Source organism: Sinocyclocheilus rhinocerous, unplaced genomic scaffold (assembly GCF_001515625.1).
Source record: "Sinocyclocheilus rhinocerous isolate Xijiao unplaced genomic scaffold, SAMN03320098_v1.1 scaffold612, whole genome shotgun sequence".
Lineage (NCBI taxonomy): Eukaryota > Metazoa > Chordata > Actinopteri > Cypriniformes > Cyprinidae > Sinocyclocheilus > Sinocyclocheilus rhinocerous.
In genome coordinates this window covers 472,639-491,539 of record NW_015625585.1, presented here as the reverse complement: position 1 = coordinate 491,539, position 18,901 = coordinate 472,639, and the positions used below count along the sequence as shown (strand labels likewise).

Sequence of the window (18,901 nt, the reverse complement as noted above, 5' to 3'; positions counted from 1 at the left end):
TATATATATATATATATATATATATATATATATATATATAAACATTTCTGTCCCCCTCACTTCTGAATTGATGGCTACGCCCCTGGCTGAAGGTACCTGGGCAGTGAGCTGGATAGGCTGGGACAGAAGTGGAGGCGGAGCTTGCTCAGGTTTGGCGTGAGACCGGGCTTGTGCTGCTGCCTGATTGGCCTGCTGCTGTTGCGTCTGCTGCTGCTGATTGGCCGCCGCGGCTGCGTGGGCGGCATGCGCAGCGTTCGACTGCTGCACGGCTGCGGCCAACAGCTGCGCTTGAGCCTGCTGCAACAACAGCTGCTGCTGTGCAGGGAGGAGAGCAGCCAGCTGAGAGAGGAAGGAGAGGAGCGAGGGATGAAGAGAAAAGATGGAGAAAAGAACAGCGTCAGCAAGCAGAAAGCACCTTCTCTTAAGCAAGCAGGGCCTAAGATCCACAGCCCGGTTGAGTTACAAAAAGCCATGTAGTTGCATTTAGTTAATACAAGCATAGAGCAAAAGAGAGAGAGAGCGCGAAAGAGAGCAAGCGAGAGATCCGTGTATCATTTACATTTATGCATTTGGTAGATGCGTTTATATTTAACATTGCATTCAAGATACAAATTTTTATCAATTCTTACTTCAGGGAATCAAACTCATGACCTTGGTGTTGCTAGCTATGCTCCACTGTTTGTATCCATATAAACACCATATTTGTTTTCATTGAGATTTATTATTACATAATATAGCAAATAAAAAATAAGTTTATTTCCAGAGCAAACAACTCGTTTTGCCCTAAATTGTACTATTGGTTAAATAAAAGTGCCACAAAGCCTGTGTTTATGCTTTACGTTCGAAGTAAACTACACTGAAATAATTACAAAGAATTGGCAAGCAACACTTAATTAAACAATTTGAAGTAGAAAGACTGAAATAGTTTTTTTTTTCTATAATAGTACTTTTATTAACTTAAAAAATCTTTTTTACAGTGTATGAATGGCTTGCTTACAGTTGTCTATGCATATTGCAACGGAAAAAAGGAAAGTATTTTAATAAAAAAAATTGTCATGTATAAAATGTGTCATTTGCATAATAAAAATATATAATTAAAATGTTTAATTTTGTAAAAATGTCACATTAATAATCAAGATAGAACATTTTAATCTGATAATTTTTTTAACTCATTAAATGTATCATTTATTATATTTATTTAAAAAATAAACACTTAACATCTCATTGGTGCTTAATTAATAAAAAAGCACTTAAAGGGGTCATATGATGCTTTTTTAAAGATCATTATTTGGTGTATTTGGTGTAACAGAATATGTTGACATGCTTTAATGTTCAAAAAACACATTATTTTTCAAATACTGTACATTATTGTAGGTCCTATATGCCCCGCCTCTCTCAAACGCTTCGTTTTCTACAAAGTCCCTCCTTCCGACAAGCGCAGTCTGCTCTGATTGGCCAGCTGACCCAGAGCATTGTGATTGGCCGAACACCGCAAGCACGCGTCGGAAATGTAACGCCCCTTACCATAATCGCGAGCTTCATCTTTCAAAATAAATGTAAAGACAGAGCCCGAAAGGAGAACAGAGTCTCGTGACAGACACAGTAATGAATATGTGTTTGCAGTACACAAGCCACGTCTTAACTTTGATCAAGAATATCTCTTTGGTTTGAGACTTTAGTCTTTGCAACTTCAGGGATCTTATCTATGCACAATCAGCTTGTAACACTCCAAAGAGAAAGGAAAACTTGAAATCGCATCATATGACCCCTTTAATTTAGGCCATTGGCAAACCTAAACACAGGTTTTTTTCCCCCTCAAAAATGTAAAATATTTTGTTTTTAAAATCTTCACTAGAGTAGCTGTTTGTCTCATTGTGTGTGTGTGTATGTGTGTGTGTGTGTGTGTGTGTGTGTGTGCACATACCCCTGCGAGCTGACTGCCGGCTAGCATGAGTTGTGTGTGTGGCAGAGCCGGCTGAGCTGGAGGAGCGTGAACACTGGTCATCTCAGCGGCCTCCTCGGCTTTAACCTATTAAACACATTCACATACATCAATCTGTGTATATATGTTAGTCAAAGACAAAAATGAGTTTTCAAGCATCAAAGCAATAAAAGTTTAATACATCTTTAATTTTTTCCCACTACATTATGTGTCTTGTTTAACTGTACTTTTTTCTAAAGCAAAAATTAATGACTATCATACATTTTACCATGATTTACAGAAGACACTCACTAAAATGTCATTCAGTGTAACAACAGTTCATATACCAAAAATCTTGTCAGGCACATTTATAACAAGAATCATTAGATGAGATTAAAGGACTCTATTTGAGAATCACAGTGCAGCTCCCAAAACTAATTCATTGTCAGTGTAAATCTTTACCAGCTTTTTTACACTATCCTTCAAACCACTAGGTTATACCCATTTGTCAGCAAGTTTGTAATCATTTAAAATATAATAACATTTTGTATGATCACTTCTTCCTTTATATGTTTTAATAAGTGGTCAGAATACGTATGACGATGAACCATTATTTCACCCATTTTATTTTCACAAGCGTTATTTGAAACATTCAAAGAGACAATTTACTTGCATTTAATATGCTTTCTATGTACATAAAATCACTTTTGTAAATTTCATTTGATGAAGTCACCAAAATGGGACGTCTTATCTTTGAGCTATGTGTAATAAACACTCACATAAACACTAATAATTTAATACACTAATGTTCTTCACACACACACACAGGTTTGTTTTTGTGAAAAGTGCGGACATCCCATAGGCGTAATGGTTTTTCTACTGTGCAGACCGTATATTCTATTGCCCTACACCAACCCTACACCTAAACCTACCCCTCACAGGAAACTTTGTGCTATTTCAGATTTTCAATACACTCCATTCTGTGTGATTTATAAGCGTTTTGAAAAGTGAGGACATGGGGTAATGTCCTGAAAAGTCACCTTCTACTTGTAATACCTATGTCATACCCTTGTCATTATACAAATTTATGTCCTCATTTGTCACAAAAACGCGTGCACACACACACACACACACACACAATCACATAAACAGCAACAATATAAAACACAAAAATGCATTACGCAATATTAAACAAATAGAAATCGAAATTAATTAATTTACTTTAAATATGAAGACTAAAATAGCAGTATTCATTTTTATTCCCTTAATCTGTATCAAATGAACAATGAATCATTTGTTACTGGTACAGCTAGTTTGCAACTTCTATGCAAATTGCCATTACTAAATGTCAACGACCGATTACGCCAACAACCACTTCATGTCTTTTCTTGACAAAGACAAAAACCACACACAAAGTCCATTTCCATATGTAAACACGCACACTTCCAGTTATTCATTTGATTACTCACCGATTCAAGAGAAGAGCAGCAGTTCAACTTGTATAGTTATGTAAATATCAATCCAGAATCTCTCTGCTAACTACATCTGTCCTGCTCCGGTCGATCCGTCTCTTTTTACTTCACTTTATTAACTCCCTCCCTCCCTCCCTCTCTCTCTCCCTCTCGTATCTCGTCTGGCATCTTGTTAGGAATGCAGCTCAAAATGACTCTCATTTGCATATTACAATGTTAATGGAGAATTACCTGAGGGCTTCCAAGTGAGCAAAAACAGACGTAACTAAATAGGCATTAACACACACACACACACACATACACACCTTTGTGTTGCTGGGTGCGGGTGACAGGCAGAAAGGACTTGTTTTCATTGGCTGGGTCTGAATGAGACAGGAAAAATTGAACATATCACAATTTTAAGCTTAAAAAGTAACTATGTTGAATTAAAGGTCTGGTTCTCAGTCAAATACACTCTTAAAAATAAACGTTACAAAAGGTTTTCGCAACAATGCCATTGAAGAACCATTATAGGTTCTTAAAGAACCTTTCAGTGAACAGTTCTTAAAATAAAAATTTTTTCTTAGTGCAAAAAAAACAAAACATTTCAATAACCTAAAGAAACATTTCCACTATAAAGAACCTTTTGTGGAATGTAAAGATTGTTAAAGATTCTACATGGAACCATCCACACTAAAAATAAAGGTTGCAAAAGCATGTTTTTTTGCAGTGAAGCCATAGAAGAACCATTTTTAGTTTCTCAAAGAACATTTCAGTGATCAGTTCTTATCATATGAATGATCTAAACAACCTTTTCCCACTTGAAAGAACCTTTTGTGCAATGAAGAGGTTCCATGGATTTTTAAGGTTCTTCATGGAACCACAGATGCAAATAAACCCGGTATTTTTAAGAGTGTAACAGTATTAATACACCCTGTTCAATATTCATTCAGTGGAGACTTGCAAACAACTGTGAACTTTTTAATCATCACACTTTTCACTGCATCTGTCCAAACTTCAAACTTCTCAAGTGGGAAAATGAACAGGTTAGCCACGGGACTGTCCCTGCATTCACCTGGGATGACATTTGCAAATGACGAATGCTGCATGTAATTAAAAGAAAGGTTTGATCTGTTGGTTAATATAATATAAATGGTTTTTAGCATCTTTTGTCAGATATGCTAAATATCTCTATTTTGTTTTTCCTCAAAATCAAATCTTTGACAACCCTGATGTAGATGGTCAAGGTTTTGGAGAACCTCTCATGAACATCTTTTTTTGTTTCTTTTTTATTAAAACACATTCACTGACATCAAACAACTAATAAAACATATGCACTAAAATATGTTCACACACCTGATCGCTGGCCTCCGGACTGTTCCTCTCGGAGTCTGTAGAGACACACACACATGTCATGTCACTTCACTTCTCACACACACACACACACACACACACACACGAAGGACACATCAGGTCAGAATATTGCCTCAGGCTCCAGCCCTCACATCAACAAAAGCATGGTCTGGTTTGCCAGAGGCACTGCATTATTGGAATACCATGAAGCGTTTAACCTGGGTTACTTTATGCTGCTATGTATGCGTGTGTGTGTGTGTGTCAGATTGAGGCCATGGCTGACTAAAGTGTTCTGTGTGTGATTCAGACCAAGTGGAAAATGTGAGAATCATAGTAGTATACATGATAAAACATGCTTACACACGCAGTGTTTCTCTCCAACAATAGCATCACACCTACACACAAACCTCTCCATCTTCACGATTTCACATACTAATATCAATAATTATAGTGATTTTATAGATAATACACATAACATACATTTCTACTACACCTTAAAGCATCCAGGCTCACACAGACCTTCAATAATCAATCGTAATATTGATTTTTACCTGTACTGTCCACTGGAAGCTCAATCCCCATCTTGTCATCCTCGACGGCTTTAGACATCCTGATATCTACTGAAACAGAGAGAGAGAGAAACTGACTGAAAACACTTCTTGCTTTAGCTTTTTTTGTCAATCGTCCTTATATCATCAACCACATAAAAGGGTAGTTGACAAATAACCTGTTTTCATCATGAAGAGTCATGGTTTAAAACATTTAAATGTATATTGTAGGTGCTGAAACTGGTCAGCTTTTCTTTTCATCCCACTACTGACATTTTATGACACATTTTCAGTAAAAGAACTTATAAGATTTATCGTTTTTGGTACTTTAATTAGGTTTGTGGATGAATTTGTATGCGTTTTTATTTTATATCAATTTCAAAATAATAAAAAAAATCTGATTATTTGTAACTATTACTTTACTAAAGTAACCCTTTCAGAAAAAAACATGCATTTATGCACTTTGATTTGAGGATCCTACGATGTTAGAAGAGTTCAGATTTAACCAATTTTAGCAGTTCACTTAAAGTAGTCTGCCGTTTTAACTGAAAGTACAAATATTGTCAGAGAGAGAGAGAAACTGACTGAAAACACTTCTTGCTTTAGCTTTTTTTGTCAATCGTCCTTATATCATCAACCACATAAAAGGGTAGTTGACAAATAACCTGTTTTCATCATGAAGAGTCATGGTTTAAAACATTTAAATGTATATTGTAGGTGCTGAAACTGGTCAGCTTTTCTTTTCATCCCACTACTGACATTTTATGACACATTTTCAGTAAAAGAACTTATAAGATTTATCGTTTTTGGTACTTTAATTAGGTTTGTGGATGAATTTGTATGCGTTTATATTTTATATCAATTTCAAAATAATAAAAAAAATCTGATTATTTGTAACTATTACTTTACTAAAGTAACCCTTTCAGAAAAAAACATGCATTTATGCACTTTGATTTGAGGATCCTACGATGTTAGAAGAGTTCAGATTTAACCAATTTTAGCTTTTTAGCAGTTCACTTAAGTAGTCTGCCGTTTTAACTGAAAGTACAAATATTGTCACCTCATCTTTAAAATAAAAAAATCTTGAAAATAATTGAATATTAAGCATAGCTTGTCAAATATATTACTTTACATTCCAAAAACCCTGACAGAATTTTTTATTTAACTTTATTTAAACAGCATAGCATTATTTTATTATAACATTCTAAAAGAACATTATTTAAATATATTAATATAATAAACATAAAATATACTTAAAATCATAATATTAATAACAACTAACATTGTTAGTTGTCCTAATTAATAACAAATAACAACATCCAAAATGTGAATAATACTTAAACCAAAACCTCTAATTAATCAAACAAACACCTTTGCGTCAAAAGTCAATTTCCATCAGCAAAACTATTCAGTGAGCAGCTCAACTGCTCTATCTGTCTTTCCTTTGTCCTTTCCTTTTCTATTTCATTCTGTTTTGGTCGTGTTTGACACTCTCTTCATCCTAATACAGCACCTGCGCCTCCCAGAGAGCAGCGGGGATGGAGGGGCATGTCCCATCCTGCACACCATCATTCATACAGATCCACACTCACGTACACACACACACACACACACAAACACACCTGCAATAGCTGTTAATGCAGACAGGAGAGGATCTCATCCCGCGAGAGCACGTGTTGCACTTCGCAGGAGGATAACAGCTTTTCTCTTTCTTACTCACGGTGAAATTGATGGCCACCTCAGACCATCTACACGGTCATTTCCAAGAACAAATTGATTTCCCTGTCCAGTTTTCTGTCTTTCCTTTGTCCTTTCCTTTTCTATTTCATTCTGTTTTGGTCCTGTTTGACACTCTCTTCATCCTAATACAGCACCTGCGCCTCCCAGAGAGCAGCGGGGATGGAGGGGCATGTCCCATCCTGCACACCATCATTCATACAGATCCACACTCACGTACACACACACACACACACAAACACACCCGCAATAGCTGTTAATGCAGACAGGAGAGGATCTCATCCCGCAAGAGCACGTGTTGCACTTCGCAGGAGGATAACAGCTTTTCTCTTTCTTACTCACGGTGAAATTGATGGCCACCTCAGACCATCTACACGGTCATTTCCAAGAACAAATTGATTTCCCTGTCCAGTTTACTCAATGTTAAATTAGTTCATATTACACGGCTGGAACGTGTACGCTGCACATCAGATTTATTATAAAGATTATCTGTATGGAAGTAATCATGTCAATTACTAAAAAGGAAGGAAAGAGAAATTCAAATAACAAACTTTTAGAAAACATGCATCAGCAGCAAGATGATTAGAAACACATGATTAGAAAAGTTAACAGGCATTCATGTAAACAAACAAACAGTTATTGCACAAACATTGATCAATGTAACTAAAAATGTAGAATCAAATGCACTGAAAATAATTTGGTGGGGAACCAAATTTTTCTCAGAAATCGCTAGTAAATTTGACAGATAATTATAAAGAAAGGCAAAGTAACACTGAATTAAATATGACATTTTGAAGTAAAAAAAGAACAGAAATGGTATTATCAAACAAACTCCAGTGATTTTTGTTTTATTTATAGCTTTGAAAAATTTTTTTTTTTTACTGTGTGGTTTTGCTGAACTGCATATACAAAACTGAAATTGTCAAAAAATAAATAAATAAAATAATTAAAAAACAAAATTCAGCAACTTACTGTAAGTCTTAAGTAACTACTAAAAAAATGTTTTGAAGTTGCAACGATTATTGGAGGATGTTTTACAAGAAAATACTTAAATACAAAAAAAATAAAATTTCTTATAGCATTTTTTTTCAGCATATTAAACATTTCAATTAGATGTTTAGACATTTAGACAACAAATCTCAGTACTTAAAGCATTTCATTTCATTTCATTTCAAAACAACGTGTGATTGGACAAAGCCATTCTCAAGCCTTTCAACTAGACTTACCCTACAAACAAACACTGACCGATTCAAAATAATCACCTGATATTCAAGTAATATTAGAATAAGTTGCATTTCAGTGAAGAGTGCCACGTTATTGAAGGTCGGTGTGTTTGTGACTCACCGGAATGTTTTTTGCTCAGCTCTCTCTGTCCTCCGAACACTCGATGAGAACAGCTCAGACACTCTATATGCCACTATGCCGACCGTGGGCGTTTTTTTTTTTTTTTTGGTGGTTCACAAATTTCACTTGCTTTAGTCATACAAGGCAAAGTCAAATTAAAGCCACTTTCCAACTGAGGCAAACGAAACCTCCATCCTCCGCCGCCCACCTCATTCGAGTGCGTTACTAAATTAGGATGAATTACTCACTGATATTGATAGTCAAATGAGTGGAAATGAAAGAAAAGATTGATCATCTGCTTCCAGACAATCACACCGGTGAGTTGAACTCGAGATTGCGATCGTAAGTAGAGTGTAAATCACAGTCAATGTACCACCGAGTTGTTTTGTCATGATGCAAAGCCACGAAAGGCTAGAGCTGAATATGACGCGCCAGTTGCATAAAAATGTCTGGCACTTCCTTCATCTGAGACTCGAGAGCCTTCTGACTCAAGAAACCTTCATAAGTGCGGTTGATAATGATCAGTGAGGCTGTGATAAAACAAACAGTAAAAACAAATACAGAGACACTTGAAAGACGCTCAGTTTAGATGTAGAATAAGGAAAACGCAAAACTGCACTCTAAGAAAATATGCAAAAACAGGCCCTGTATTAACATAATGGAATTTTCCATATTGATTTTTCATGGGCGTTTTTTTCCATAATTTCAATTACACAATGCAGTGTGTTTCAGGATTAAAGAAAATGTCCTTAAAATTAACGTGTAATGTCCTGACAGAAAATTACTAGTACCTTTTGCTATTTTTCTGTTGATTTTTGAAGTTCATAACCTTAAAACACTGGTAAGTTGCATTACAGTATATTTGATGATCATAAAATGTATCTTCACATTTTAAGTCCATATCAGCCAATTATCAGCCAGCTTATTGTATTATAGTCTTATTATACAATATATTACTATACTGAATATATCATCATATCAATGTTAATTAATATTTAAAATACATATTTAAAAAATATTACTAAACATGTTTGATGGTTAAATTTTTTTTTACATTTAATTTTCAGAATTTAATTTTGTGTGACACATAAAGAGAAATATTTTCCTTTCAAATATTTAACAATAAAAAAAAAGTCGGTTTGCATAATATTTGTTTTTAGCTGTATAGAATGAAAGGCATTTTACATTATAGCTACATGCTCGTTGAAAGCTTGTGGTATATTTTAGTAATGACTGAACTTTTTATTCGAAGGACACAACAAACATGACTAATTAACCATAAACCTCACAAAGCCCAGGTGGAAATATCATTCTGATGACACTGTTATGAAATACAAAATTGTGTGAAAAACGTGAAGGTTGATTTACATGCATTCGACTCTGTGTATTACTGTGTCAGTATTACCCACAAACCTCTGTGCTCTATGCGTCAGTGTAGTGTCACCCCCATTTCCTGTTTAACTGTGTGGCCTTCCACTCACTCTCAACACACACACACTGTGTATTACTGTGTCAGTATTACCCACAAACCTCTGTGCTCTATACGTCAGTGTAGTGTCACCCCCATTTCCTGTTTAACTGTGTGGCCTTCCACTCACTCTCAACACACACACACACACTGAACGACAGAGTGAGAGATATTCTTGGAAAAATTAAATCAATCAGCATCAGTCACATCTTCTTAAAGGGTGTAAGGCTGACCAAGGGAAACAAATGTACAAATCATGATCTTAAAATGAAAATTCTTATCATATTTAAATAATAGTGTATTTTTAAAATGCACCTATTAATTCATTGATAATACTGTATATATGTATATGTGTGTGTGATTGCAATGATAATTTGATTATGAATATGAAATTACCTTACTTAATTTAATTAAATTTGATTCCATTTAGATTTCGATTATAGCTTTTATTTCGATTTAAGCTATAATTAAATTTTTTATTTTAATAATTTAAGAAGCATGTGACTTGAATGCGACTTCATTTTGGAAGGGTTGTTACTGTAAAAGAATGAATCTTTTTTTTTAGTTAATAATTATAAAAATTATAATAAGTATTATGAACGATAATATGATGTATTTTGTCTATGGTTATGTAGGTGTATTGTTGTGGAAAAACAATATTCGAATAAAAAAAATAAAAAAATAAAAAAATCAGCCTACGGTTGTGATTCAAATCAAGTTAAAAGCCTCAAAAGCATGTTAATGATTTTCTTTACATGGAGTAAAGCGCTAGAGCAAATGCAGACACAGCAAGAAACGGCAAAACTGTCCTGAATACAAGGAAGTCAATCCTTGTGTGAACATCTCAAAAAACAAAGTACAGTAAAAACAGTAGAGACGCTCACATTTCCTAGAAACACATTCAAATCTAAAAGCTCATCTTTTCTAACATTATCTGGGTTCTCCATCTTTAGCTGCTTATTTTAACTGACATATTTGTGCTATTGGGCTGTGGCTTATTTATTTGTAATCTGATATGACTGAAACACCTGGAGCTTTTTTGGTTATAGAGTGACCTTAAGTATAGAAAAGCTGCGATATAAATAAAACACATATTCCACTGATTTAAAAAAAAAAACTTATTGCCTCATCTCTCTAATATTCTCATATATTAAAAAAAGTAATGGGAGCCTGTACACATTGTTTGCTTAAATTAGGCCTCTACATACACCAACATACATTACACTCATATACATATAACTGAAACACCTGGAGCTTTTCTGGTTATAGAGTGACCTTAAGTATAGAAAAGCTGCTATATAAATAAAACATGTACTCCACTGGTTTTTCATAATTATTGCCTCATCTCTCTAATATTCTTGTATATTAAAAAGCAATGGGAGCATGTACAGATTGTTTGCATACACCAGGCCTCTACATACACCAACATACATTACACTTCATATACAAACACACACACACACACTGATATTCAAGTCTCTTGCATTCCTCCAGAGAGTTGCTCCTGACATTTCATTACTTTTGGCCTCAGTCCAGTTAGTTTTGATGTCCTCTCATTAGCAGAGTCTGTTAGCGAAGGCGAAGCTAATTAACCTTGCGGCCCCCTCTCGAGAGATCATTAGAGGGAAGGAAAAGCGAGAGAGAAAGACACTGACTTACCTGGAATTCAGACATTTCGCCATAGCCGCCATTTTACAAATAAACCACAGCCTTCTGTCTGCGTCTGTCAGACGTCAGAGTCTCTCAGGTTCATCAGTGACAGTGTGCAAGACTTCAGTCCAGCTCACAGCGCCCTAACGAGCTGACCAATCACTGCTCTCGATGACCAATTCATGCAAATTGCAGAGTGAATATTCATGCTATTATCTGAATATCAGAATCCATACCTAACACACTCAAACTTCTAGCTTGAAAGGTGTTCGGCCGTCCTTGTTCAACTACATTTAATTGTCACATGAAAGAATGAATGAGATATGGGCTCATACAGTCACTCTCTCCTCACTTCCCTCCCACATTTTCTCTCCACCCCCAAACACCGCCGTATTTCACCCCTACACTTCCTCTGACATCTTTGAACAGGGGTACAAGTGAACGCTCACACAAAAAAGGAAAAAGTTATTCTCTAGAGACATATATCAGGTAAAATAGGTGGTTATTCTATGTTGTTTTGTTGTGGGCAGTTATCAAGGCTGGTTTGAAGTGGTGTAGCTCAATGTTGAGAAAGGAGGAGGCAGAAGGAGAGAAAGAGAAAGAGCTAGACAGCTCAAGTCAGCAAAAGAAAGTGCTGGGGTGGCTGGAAAGTGCTCATCACAAGAACGAAAAACAAGTATATCTCATTTTCGCTCTTCACACGCCTCTATTTTCCATTGCTTGTTCTCAATGCGCTAAAATTACCACTTCTGCCCAGCGAAAATGAAACTGAAGTAGCGCAAGTGAACCGCAAGAGGGCAGCAGTGCCTTTAATAATCACGCATGAAAACTTTACAGATCGAACGAGCGATTTCTGGTGATTTTTCCACTTCAAATTTTTTTTGTCGTGTTTATTTTACATATTTAAAGTATGCGGTTTCGATTAATAAAGCTGACTTTTAAATGTAAATTGGATTTAGCTTAAAAGGGAGACCAATATGAAACCTGCACGAGAGTCTTTGACGGGTCGAACGGACGTTTCCCTGATATTTCCAACTTTCAACTTCTCCTCATCCTGGTAATTTTACTCTTTACTTGTGCTTGATTTCAAGGTATATAGGTTCTACTTATAAATGATGTGAATTATAAGAAAGTCAGACTAAATCACTCGTCGCACGAGCGAATTAACTATATAATAAGTCGTTTCTGCTTCCAACTTCTTCCCCTCATTTTTAATTTAACGTTTCTTTTTCTACGTCTAGTTGAGTTTTATATTTGGAAAGCTGATTTTGTTCCAAATAAATTGTGTTGATGTCGAGTTTTGGGACTTAAAACAGATCACGATTTATACAATTATGTAATTAAGAGTTTTAACCATGACGCCATTTAAACGTTAGCAGACATTATTCGGGAAGACGCCGTATATGAAGACGATGTTTTCATATCCATTTAATAAGCTGTGCGTTTCAGTCCGTTTTATAAGCCTATATCACATGTAATTTTCAAAACACTTTTTTTTTTCTCCAGAGGTTTTTTTTTTTCATCGGGAAATATTAGAATATAATAATAAAACTTAGCCTATTTTCAATGTAGAATCAGGTAAATAATTAAACAGACTGCATGTCTACTCTTCACAACCTTATTTTCAGTCGCAAAATTTGCTGATTTGTCCATGGCAAAACATTGTAAGTAGTAAGTATATGCCATAATTTCTAGCCTGATATTATTGCCAAGGTTTCTGATCCAAAATATAGCTTGTAAATAAAACAAATACTACTAATAACGCTACAGATTTTAGCCGTAACGTGAGAAGATGTTTGAAACCTTGCGTTTTGTGTGCCACACTAATGATTTAACCGTGCATTATCCGAGCTATTCAACCATCAATCACCTACTTGCATTGGTTTTGAAAATACATACACACTTTCAAACTCACAAAAACCGCACATGGACCCTTCACACACATTGATTCACCCACAGGACACGTGATGCGTCCTCTGGTTTAAGCCTTTTACCCCAGCGCTCATAATGGATCTGTCTTCTGAATATGTGTGTGTGTGAGATGCTCAGGGTCACGGTCAGGGGTTTAGCAAGTTTTTGGGCCTCCTTTTATGTGCCCCCCAAGCTCCTCAGTAAGGCCTGTCAGGGCCGTGACAGACGGCGCGTGGGTGTGTGTGTCCTTGCGAGGTACTGATGCTGGGTGGCGTGTGTTAGGGTCAAGGGTCAGTCCGCTGCGCACCCTCCCTCATCCCCCCTCTCCCTGGTCTTGCCCCCCTTGACCTTTGGGGAGGCCAGTGAGGGGGTACGTCTGCCTCGGAGGAACAGGAGGCGGGGTCTCTCGCAGGGACGGCTCTATAAATAACGGTGGCCCGCTGATCACAGACTAGTTGCACTGCCCCCAATTAGTTTTGATGTAATTAGGTGCCAAAAGATGGGTATGCAAACACATGTACGTACATATATGTTTACTTCAGTCTACTTTTAATGTAAAAGCTGATATTCAAGAGTCATATGCCACAATTTCTGATAATATTGCCAAGATTCCGGATCCAAAAATAGCATGTACTGTAATACTACAAATACTACATGTAATATTACCAAAAATGTTAGCAGTCAATTGGGAAAACATTTTAAAAATTTGGTTTCCAAATGTCCAAGCTATACAACCATGAATCTCAATCTCAAACTCAGTTTTTTTTTTTAAACTGCTTTAACCTTTAAATTTACTTTTGTTTGTGTTACCCAATCTATTTAGGTTTAAATAATATTTTAATATTTAATATTTTATTCATTAATATTATGACACCATAAATAATATTTTGTCTTTAATAAAAACAATTAAATTAGATGTTACCACTTTAAGCCCATTTTGTTGGTTAACATTTTTCAGGCTAAACAAACAAAACATGTATGAAATGAACCAAAACATGAAAATGAACTTACAATAGATGTCTACAAAACTGCCCAACACATTACGATTATTTTTTCGAACATGCCACAGTCGCTGTCCACAGTGCTTTAAGCATATTCCTTTAACCCAAACTAATGCAACATTAAGAACAAACACAGGTTTAGAGATGCAGTGCAAACACACACACATCTTCTCATACTTCAAGCACAGCAGTGACTCCCCCTCGACTCAAGGAGAGATGCAGAGGCAGCTTAGGGTGTTAAATCTTATTGGTTGTTGACCTGATTTAAAGACAATGGAGCAGAACAATGGAGGGTACAGGTATAAAAGTAGCCCTTTCTCGCACTTTCTCTCTGTCCGTAACTGAAATATACTAATAAAGTTGCATCATGTGCTGCCCAGGTATGTATTAAAGATTCACTTCAGCCATGGTATGTTTTAATAATACATTTAGTTGAATCATATATATATACAAAATAACATTTGTGGTGTTTTCCCAAAAATATACATAATATATAAAAAATACTAAAAATATATTTTAATATATCTTTATTTCTATTTATGTTTTTATTTATATATTATATGTAAAATAAAAAAAATCTTAATGCTACAACAAAACTTTATGGTAACTCAGGCCGCTGTTGTTCAGTATATTTCCCCCTCTCACTCTGTACAGCGTGCAGCAGTGCTGGTCAGCTGCGGTCATGACATCACTGGACAGCACAGCTCTCCAATAGGACACCTAGATACGTTGCCAGGCAACAGCAGTGAAAGACCTGCATGTGTGTGTGTATATGTGTGTGAGAGCGTGTATGTGATAATCAAACTAAAAACCTGAAATGTTCTGGCTTCAAGTAATAAGTTGGTTTGTTCTTGTTCATACAAACAAATTTCCTCTCTAACATGTCGCATTTAAATATTAATACACACTTCAAACAGGAATGTATCACAAATTCAGACCACCACAGTGTAAATTAAATATACCATCCAGTGGACTTTAACACCATGCATTTTAGTGGTATTTCCACTGTCAAAATGTTTCTCTGTTTTTATAAAAACACTTCTATAAATGCAATTTTAAGAAGCTTTTCAGCTCATATGAATCATCTGTATTAGTGTATTGTGTGTGTTTTCGGATAGCATCTCGGGAGTATTTTCTCGGCCTCTAGCTGTGTGCATGCGTTTCGAGTTCATCTTAGCCACACGCGTTTCTAAGAGCGGATTTACGTAAATATATTTGTGCTCGAGTGTGCGTAAGCCTCTCTGGCGGTGGGTATTTTGTATTTTGTGTGTGTGCGTGAGCGTCTCTGGGTTGGTATTTTGTATTATTGTGTGTGTGCGCCTCTGCGCCTGCCGTCTCAGGAGTGTATATTATATCCGATACAGTACCTCTTTCGCGCACCACATATTTCTGGGCCGATCGATACCTCTGACTCCCTACAAGACAATAATCGCTCCTCTCGCCCCCCTCCCCTGTATGGCTACCATTATTACCACCCTCCCCGGGGGAACGCGCAAAACAGGGAGGGAGGCCGATGCTTCCACCCTTCCTCCATCTCTCTGTCTGTCCACCCCGACTCTCTGTCCTTCTATTATTTCACCCCGACAGGAGGTGTCAGTGATGGAGGGATGGAGTGGACGACGGGCAAAATAAAGTGGCAGGAACCATATTAAGATATGAGTAAATGCAGGACGGGTAGAGAGACAAAGAGAGGAGAAGAAAAGTGAGTGCAGGTGCATTGTGATCGTACAATAAAAGGAGGGAATGACAGGAGAAGATTTACACAGCTGTCTCCTAATAAAGGATAAGAGGGAAGGCTCAGACGTGGAGAGAGGCAGCGTATAATTATGCCCAAAATTGATAGAAATCCAAATCGTACGCCAAGTTCAATAAGCGCTGAGCCATTCTGAATGAATCCCATCTGGGGGACGGTGTCCGTCCGTGACAGAATCTACTAAGTAACTAAACAGCATGATGTATGTGTTATGGGGGACGGCAGATTGCTCGGTGTATAGGTTTATCGATTGCACTGGACTTAAATTGGCTCTCAATTAAAGAGAACACTTATTTGACCTCTTCCTTGCCGCCTGCGCCGCACGTCTTTCTTGCTTTTCTTTTCTCACCTGCACATCCATCTCTCTCTTACATGCTAAGGCTACGACCTCAAACCTGTTCTGGCCTGCTCGTCCAACCCGGAGGCCGGTGCCTCCGCATGCCTCTTTCATTTCGGCTGGATCCTGCAGAATCTTTCACCCACCATCAATTCGGTTAAAACTGAGGAAATGAATTATTAAGTTTATTTATTCAAACACTATTAATAATATAAGCAGACACAACACCTCGAGTCGAGGTGGACGGTGAAAAGGGAGAGAAAAGGTGCTGTGCATAGTGGTAGTAGTAGTAGTTGGAGGGCTAAAAAAGGTGGAGGGAGAGGAGAAGGGAGGGTTAGGAAATTGGTCTGGCTAGCGGAACAGCTTTTCACCCCTCTATCCCCCCTCCACCACCACCCTCCCCTTCTCTCCCCCATTCTGCTTTGTATTCTGTGGAGATGACAGGGAGAAAGCTTTATTGCTCCGAGTTGGTATCGATCGGGGCCCCTCTCGGAGGGCGCTCAGACCCGCGCATATTGGAGGCACTTTTGCAACGCCTCCAACCTCCCCCCTTGTCTCTCGTTTCTACTTCTTCATATTTCTTTCTTGTTCTGCTTTGCTTTCTCTCACGCATTCTTTTTTGTGTCATTTATGCGGCCTGGGGATTCAAAAATCATAGTTTCGAGATGCTTCGGGTTGTATTTGCCAGAGCGCTTCTTGCACGAGTGCGGCGGGGAGTCGAATCAACAGCGGGCCTCACAATTCAAACATGGATGAATACACACAAACTTACAGATCTCTTATTCCCTCATCCTCAGCCTAATTTCTCCATTCCCGTCTCGCTTTTATCGCCTCACACACTTGGCCAAGCGCTGTTTTTGATGTGGGCTCAACAAATGTCGGCGTTCCTGTGAAAAAGTGACAAGAGGGAGAGAAATCTGCAGGCAGATACATGCTGCTCTTGAAGGATCGAAGGCTGCTTTGTAAGGTAGGTGTGTTGTTGTTGGCTAGCACCGCAGCGATGCTAACAGCACCTCAGCGTCTGGAAACATTAGGATGGCTGTGTGGAAATACACTGACTGAAAATTCCCCTGAAGAATGGAGGGAAAGGAGAAATAGAGGGATAGTTGGATGGATGAAGGCCCCCTCTACTCTTCGCTCGTGCCCTTGGGCAAGGTTTTTCACCCATGGTTCCCTGGGGTGTGTTCAACCTCTTCTTCCATCTTTCTGTGCTGTTCGCCCGTCCATTTTGACCGCGGCACCTGCTCTTCTTTCAAGAGCTATCGCAGGTTATTTAACCAAACTCCATTTTGAATTGCGAGGCTCATGGCCATATTCGTTCTTTTTTTGATATACCATAAAAAAAAAAAAAAAAAAAGGTAGCCACTCTGCGGTCTAATTTTACCTCGCCCTCTCCATCAGCCTACCTTTCCACCGCCTCAGTGCCACTTATGTTCACTCACCAAATGACACACACAAACACCCCCATCTCCCCCCATCCATCCATCGCTCGCCTGCTCTCTTTGTTGCTACGTCGTCGGCTATATGGTCGTCAAGCATGGCAATTTTGCCAAAATCACAGCGAGTGTGTGTATTTGAAGGGGAAATGGCAAGATATGTGTTTTTGTGTTAAATATGTTGAAAGGGGAGTGCATGTGTGCTCAATGTGGCTTAAAAGTACTTTGTAAAATCATCTTTTGATTTGTAGTGTGTTAGGGAACTGCACTTTCTGTCAAAAGGTGCAGACAGAACCGAAACCGATCTTATTGTGGACAAAAATAAATTAATGTCATAAAAACGGTTTAAAATGAATGTTATTGATACTATCTTATTCAAAAAGTAATCTTAATAAGAACATGAATCAAAAATTACTTTGAGGTCTTTTATGACTTGGACTATGGAGTTTGTGTAGGTGTATCCTTATTTTAAAAATAATAAAGTCTTCAATAAATGTCTTAAAGTTACAAACGGATGTATACATCAGCCGTACATGATGTTGATGTAACGAAAACATACGTCAAATAACACCAATATGGACATTTTTGTATAGTATTTTGTTAAAGTATTCACTGTATTTAAACACACACACACACAATACTATATTTAAAAAATAAATATTATTAATTAAAATATAAAATATTTTTTGTTAAATAATTTTACAGTATAACATATATAATTTATTATTTTTTTTATTATTTAACAGTGTAACCTTAAAAATTATACCTCAGTGAATATTAAAAAAACACTACACGCACACAAAAAAAATCCATATTAATCTGATTATTTAAAAAAGAGACTGAGCTTCATCTATAAATGTCTTATCAACTGTATCACATATTTCTGAATAAATACGTTACATAAACATCACATTAATATGGAGGTTTTTTTCATGGTGTTTTTTTTTTTAAGTATTCACAAGGATATTATATATACAAAATATTATAATTA

General features: G+C 37.0%; 1 protein-coding gene and 1 long non-coding RNA gene across 2 annotated transcripts in view; one reads left to right on the top strand and one right to left on the bottom strand.

Annotated features, from left to right (window-relative positions):
• Nucleotides 1–18,901, bottom strand: part of LOC107753802 (POU domain, class 2, transcription factor 2-like) — a 72,066-nt gene that overhangs the window by 14,606 nt on the left and 38,559 nt on the right. The window contains exons 2-6 of the mRNA XM_016570049.1: nucleotides 5,277–5,345; nucleotides 4,729–4,763; nucleotides 3,699–3,755; nucleotides 1,925–2,029; nucleotides 97–339 (exon numbers count right to left, since the gene is read on the bottom strand). Of these exons, the coding sequence (XP_016425535.1) occupies nucleotides 97–339; nucleotides 1,925–2,029; nucleotides 3,699–3,755; nucleotides 4,729–4,763; nucleotides 5,277–5,345 (509 nt within the window). The remainder of the gene's footprint in view (nucleotides 1–96; nucleotides 340–1,924; nucleotides 2,030–3,698; nucleotides 3,756–4,728; nucleotides 4,764–5,276; nucleotides 5,346–18,901) is intronic.
• Nucleotides 12,363–18,901, top strand: part of LOC107753810 (uncharacterized) — a 16,904-nt gene continuing 10,365 nt past the window's right edge. The window contains exon 1 of the long non-coding RNA XR_001641507.1: nucleotides 12,363–12,529. This is a non-coding gene — a long non-coding RNA (uncharacterized LOC107753810). The remainder of the gene's footprint in view (nucleotides 12,530–18,901) is intronic.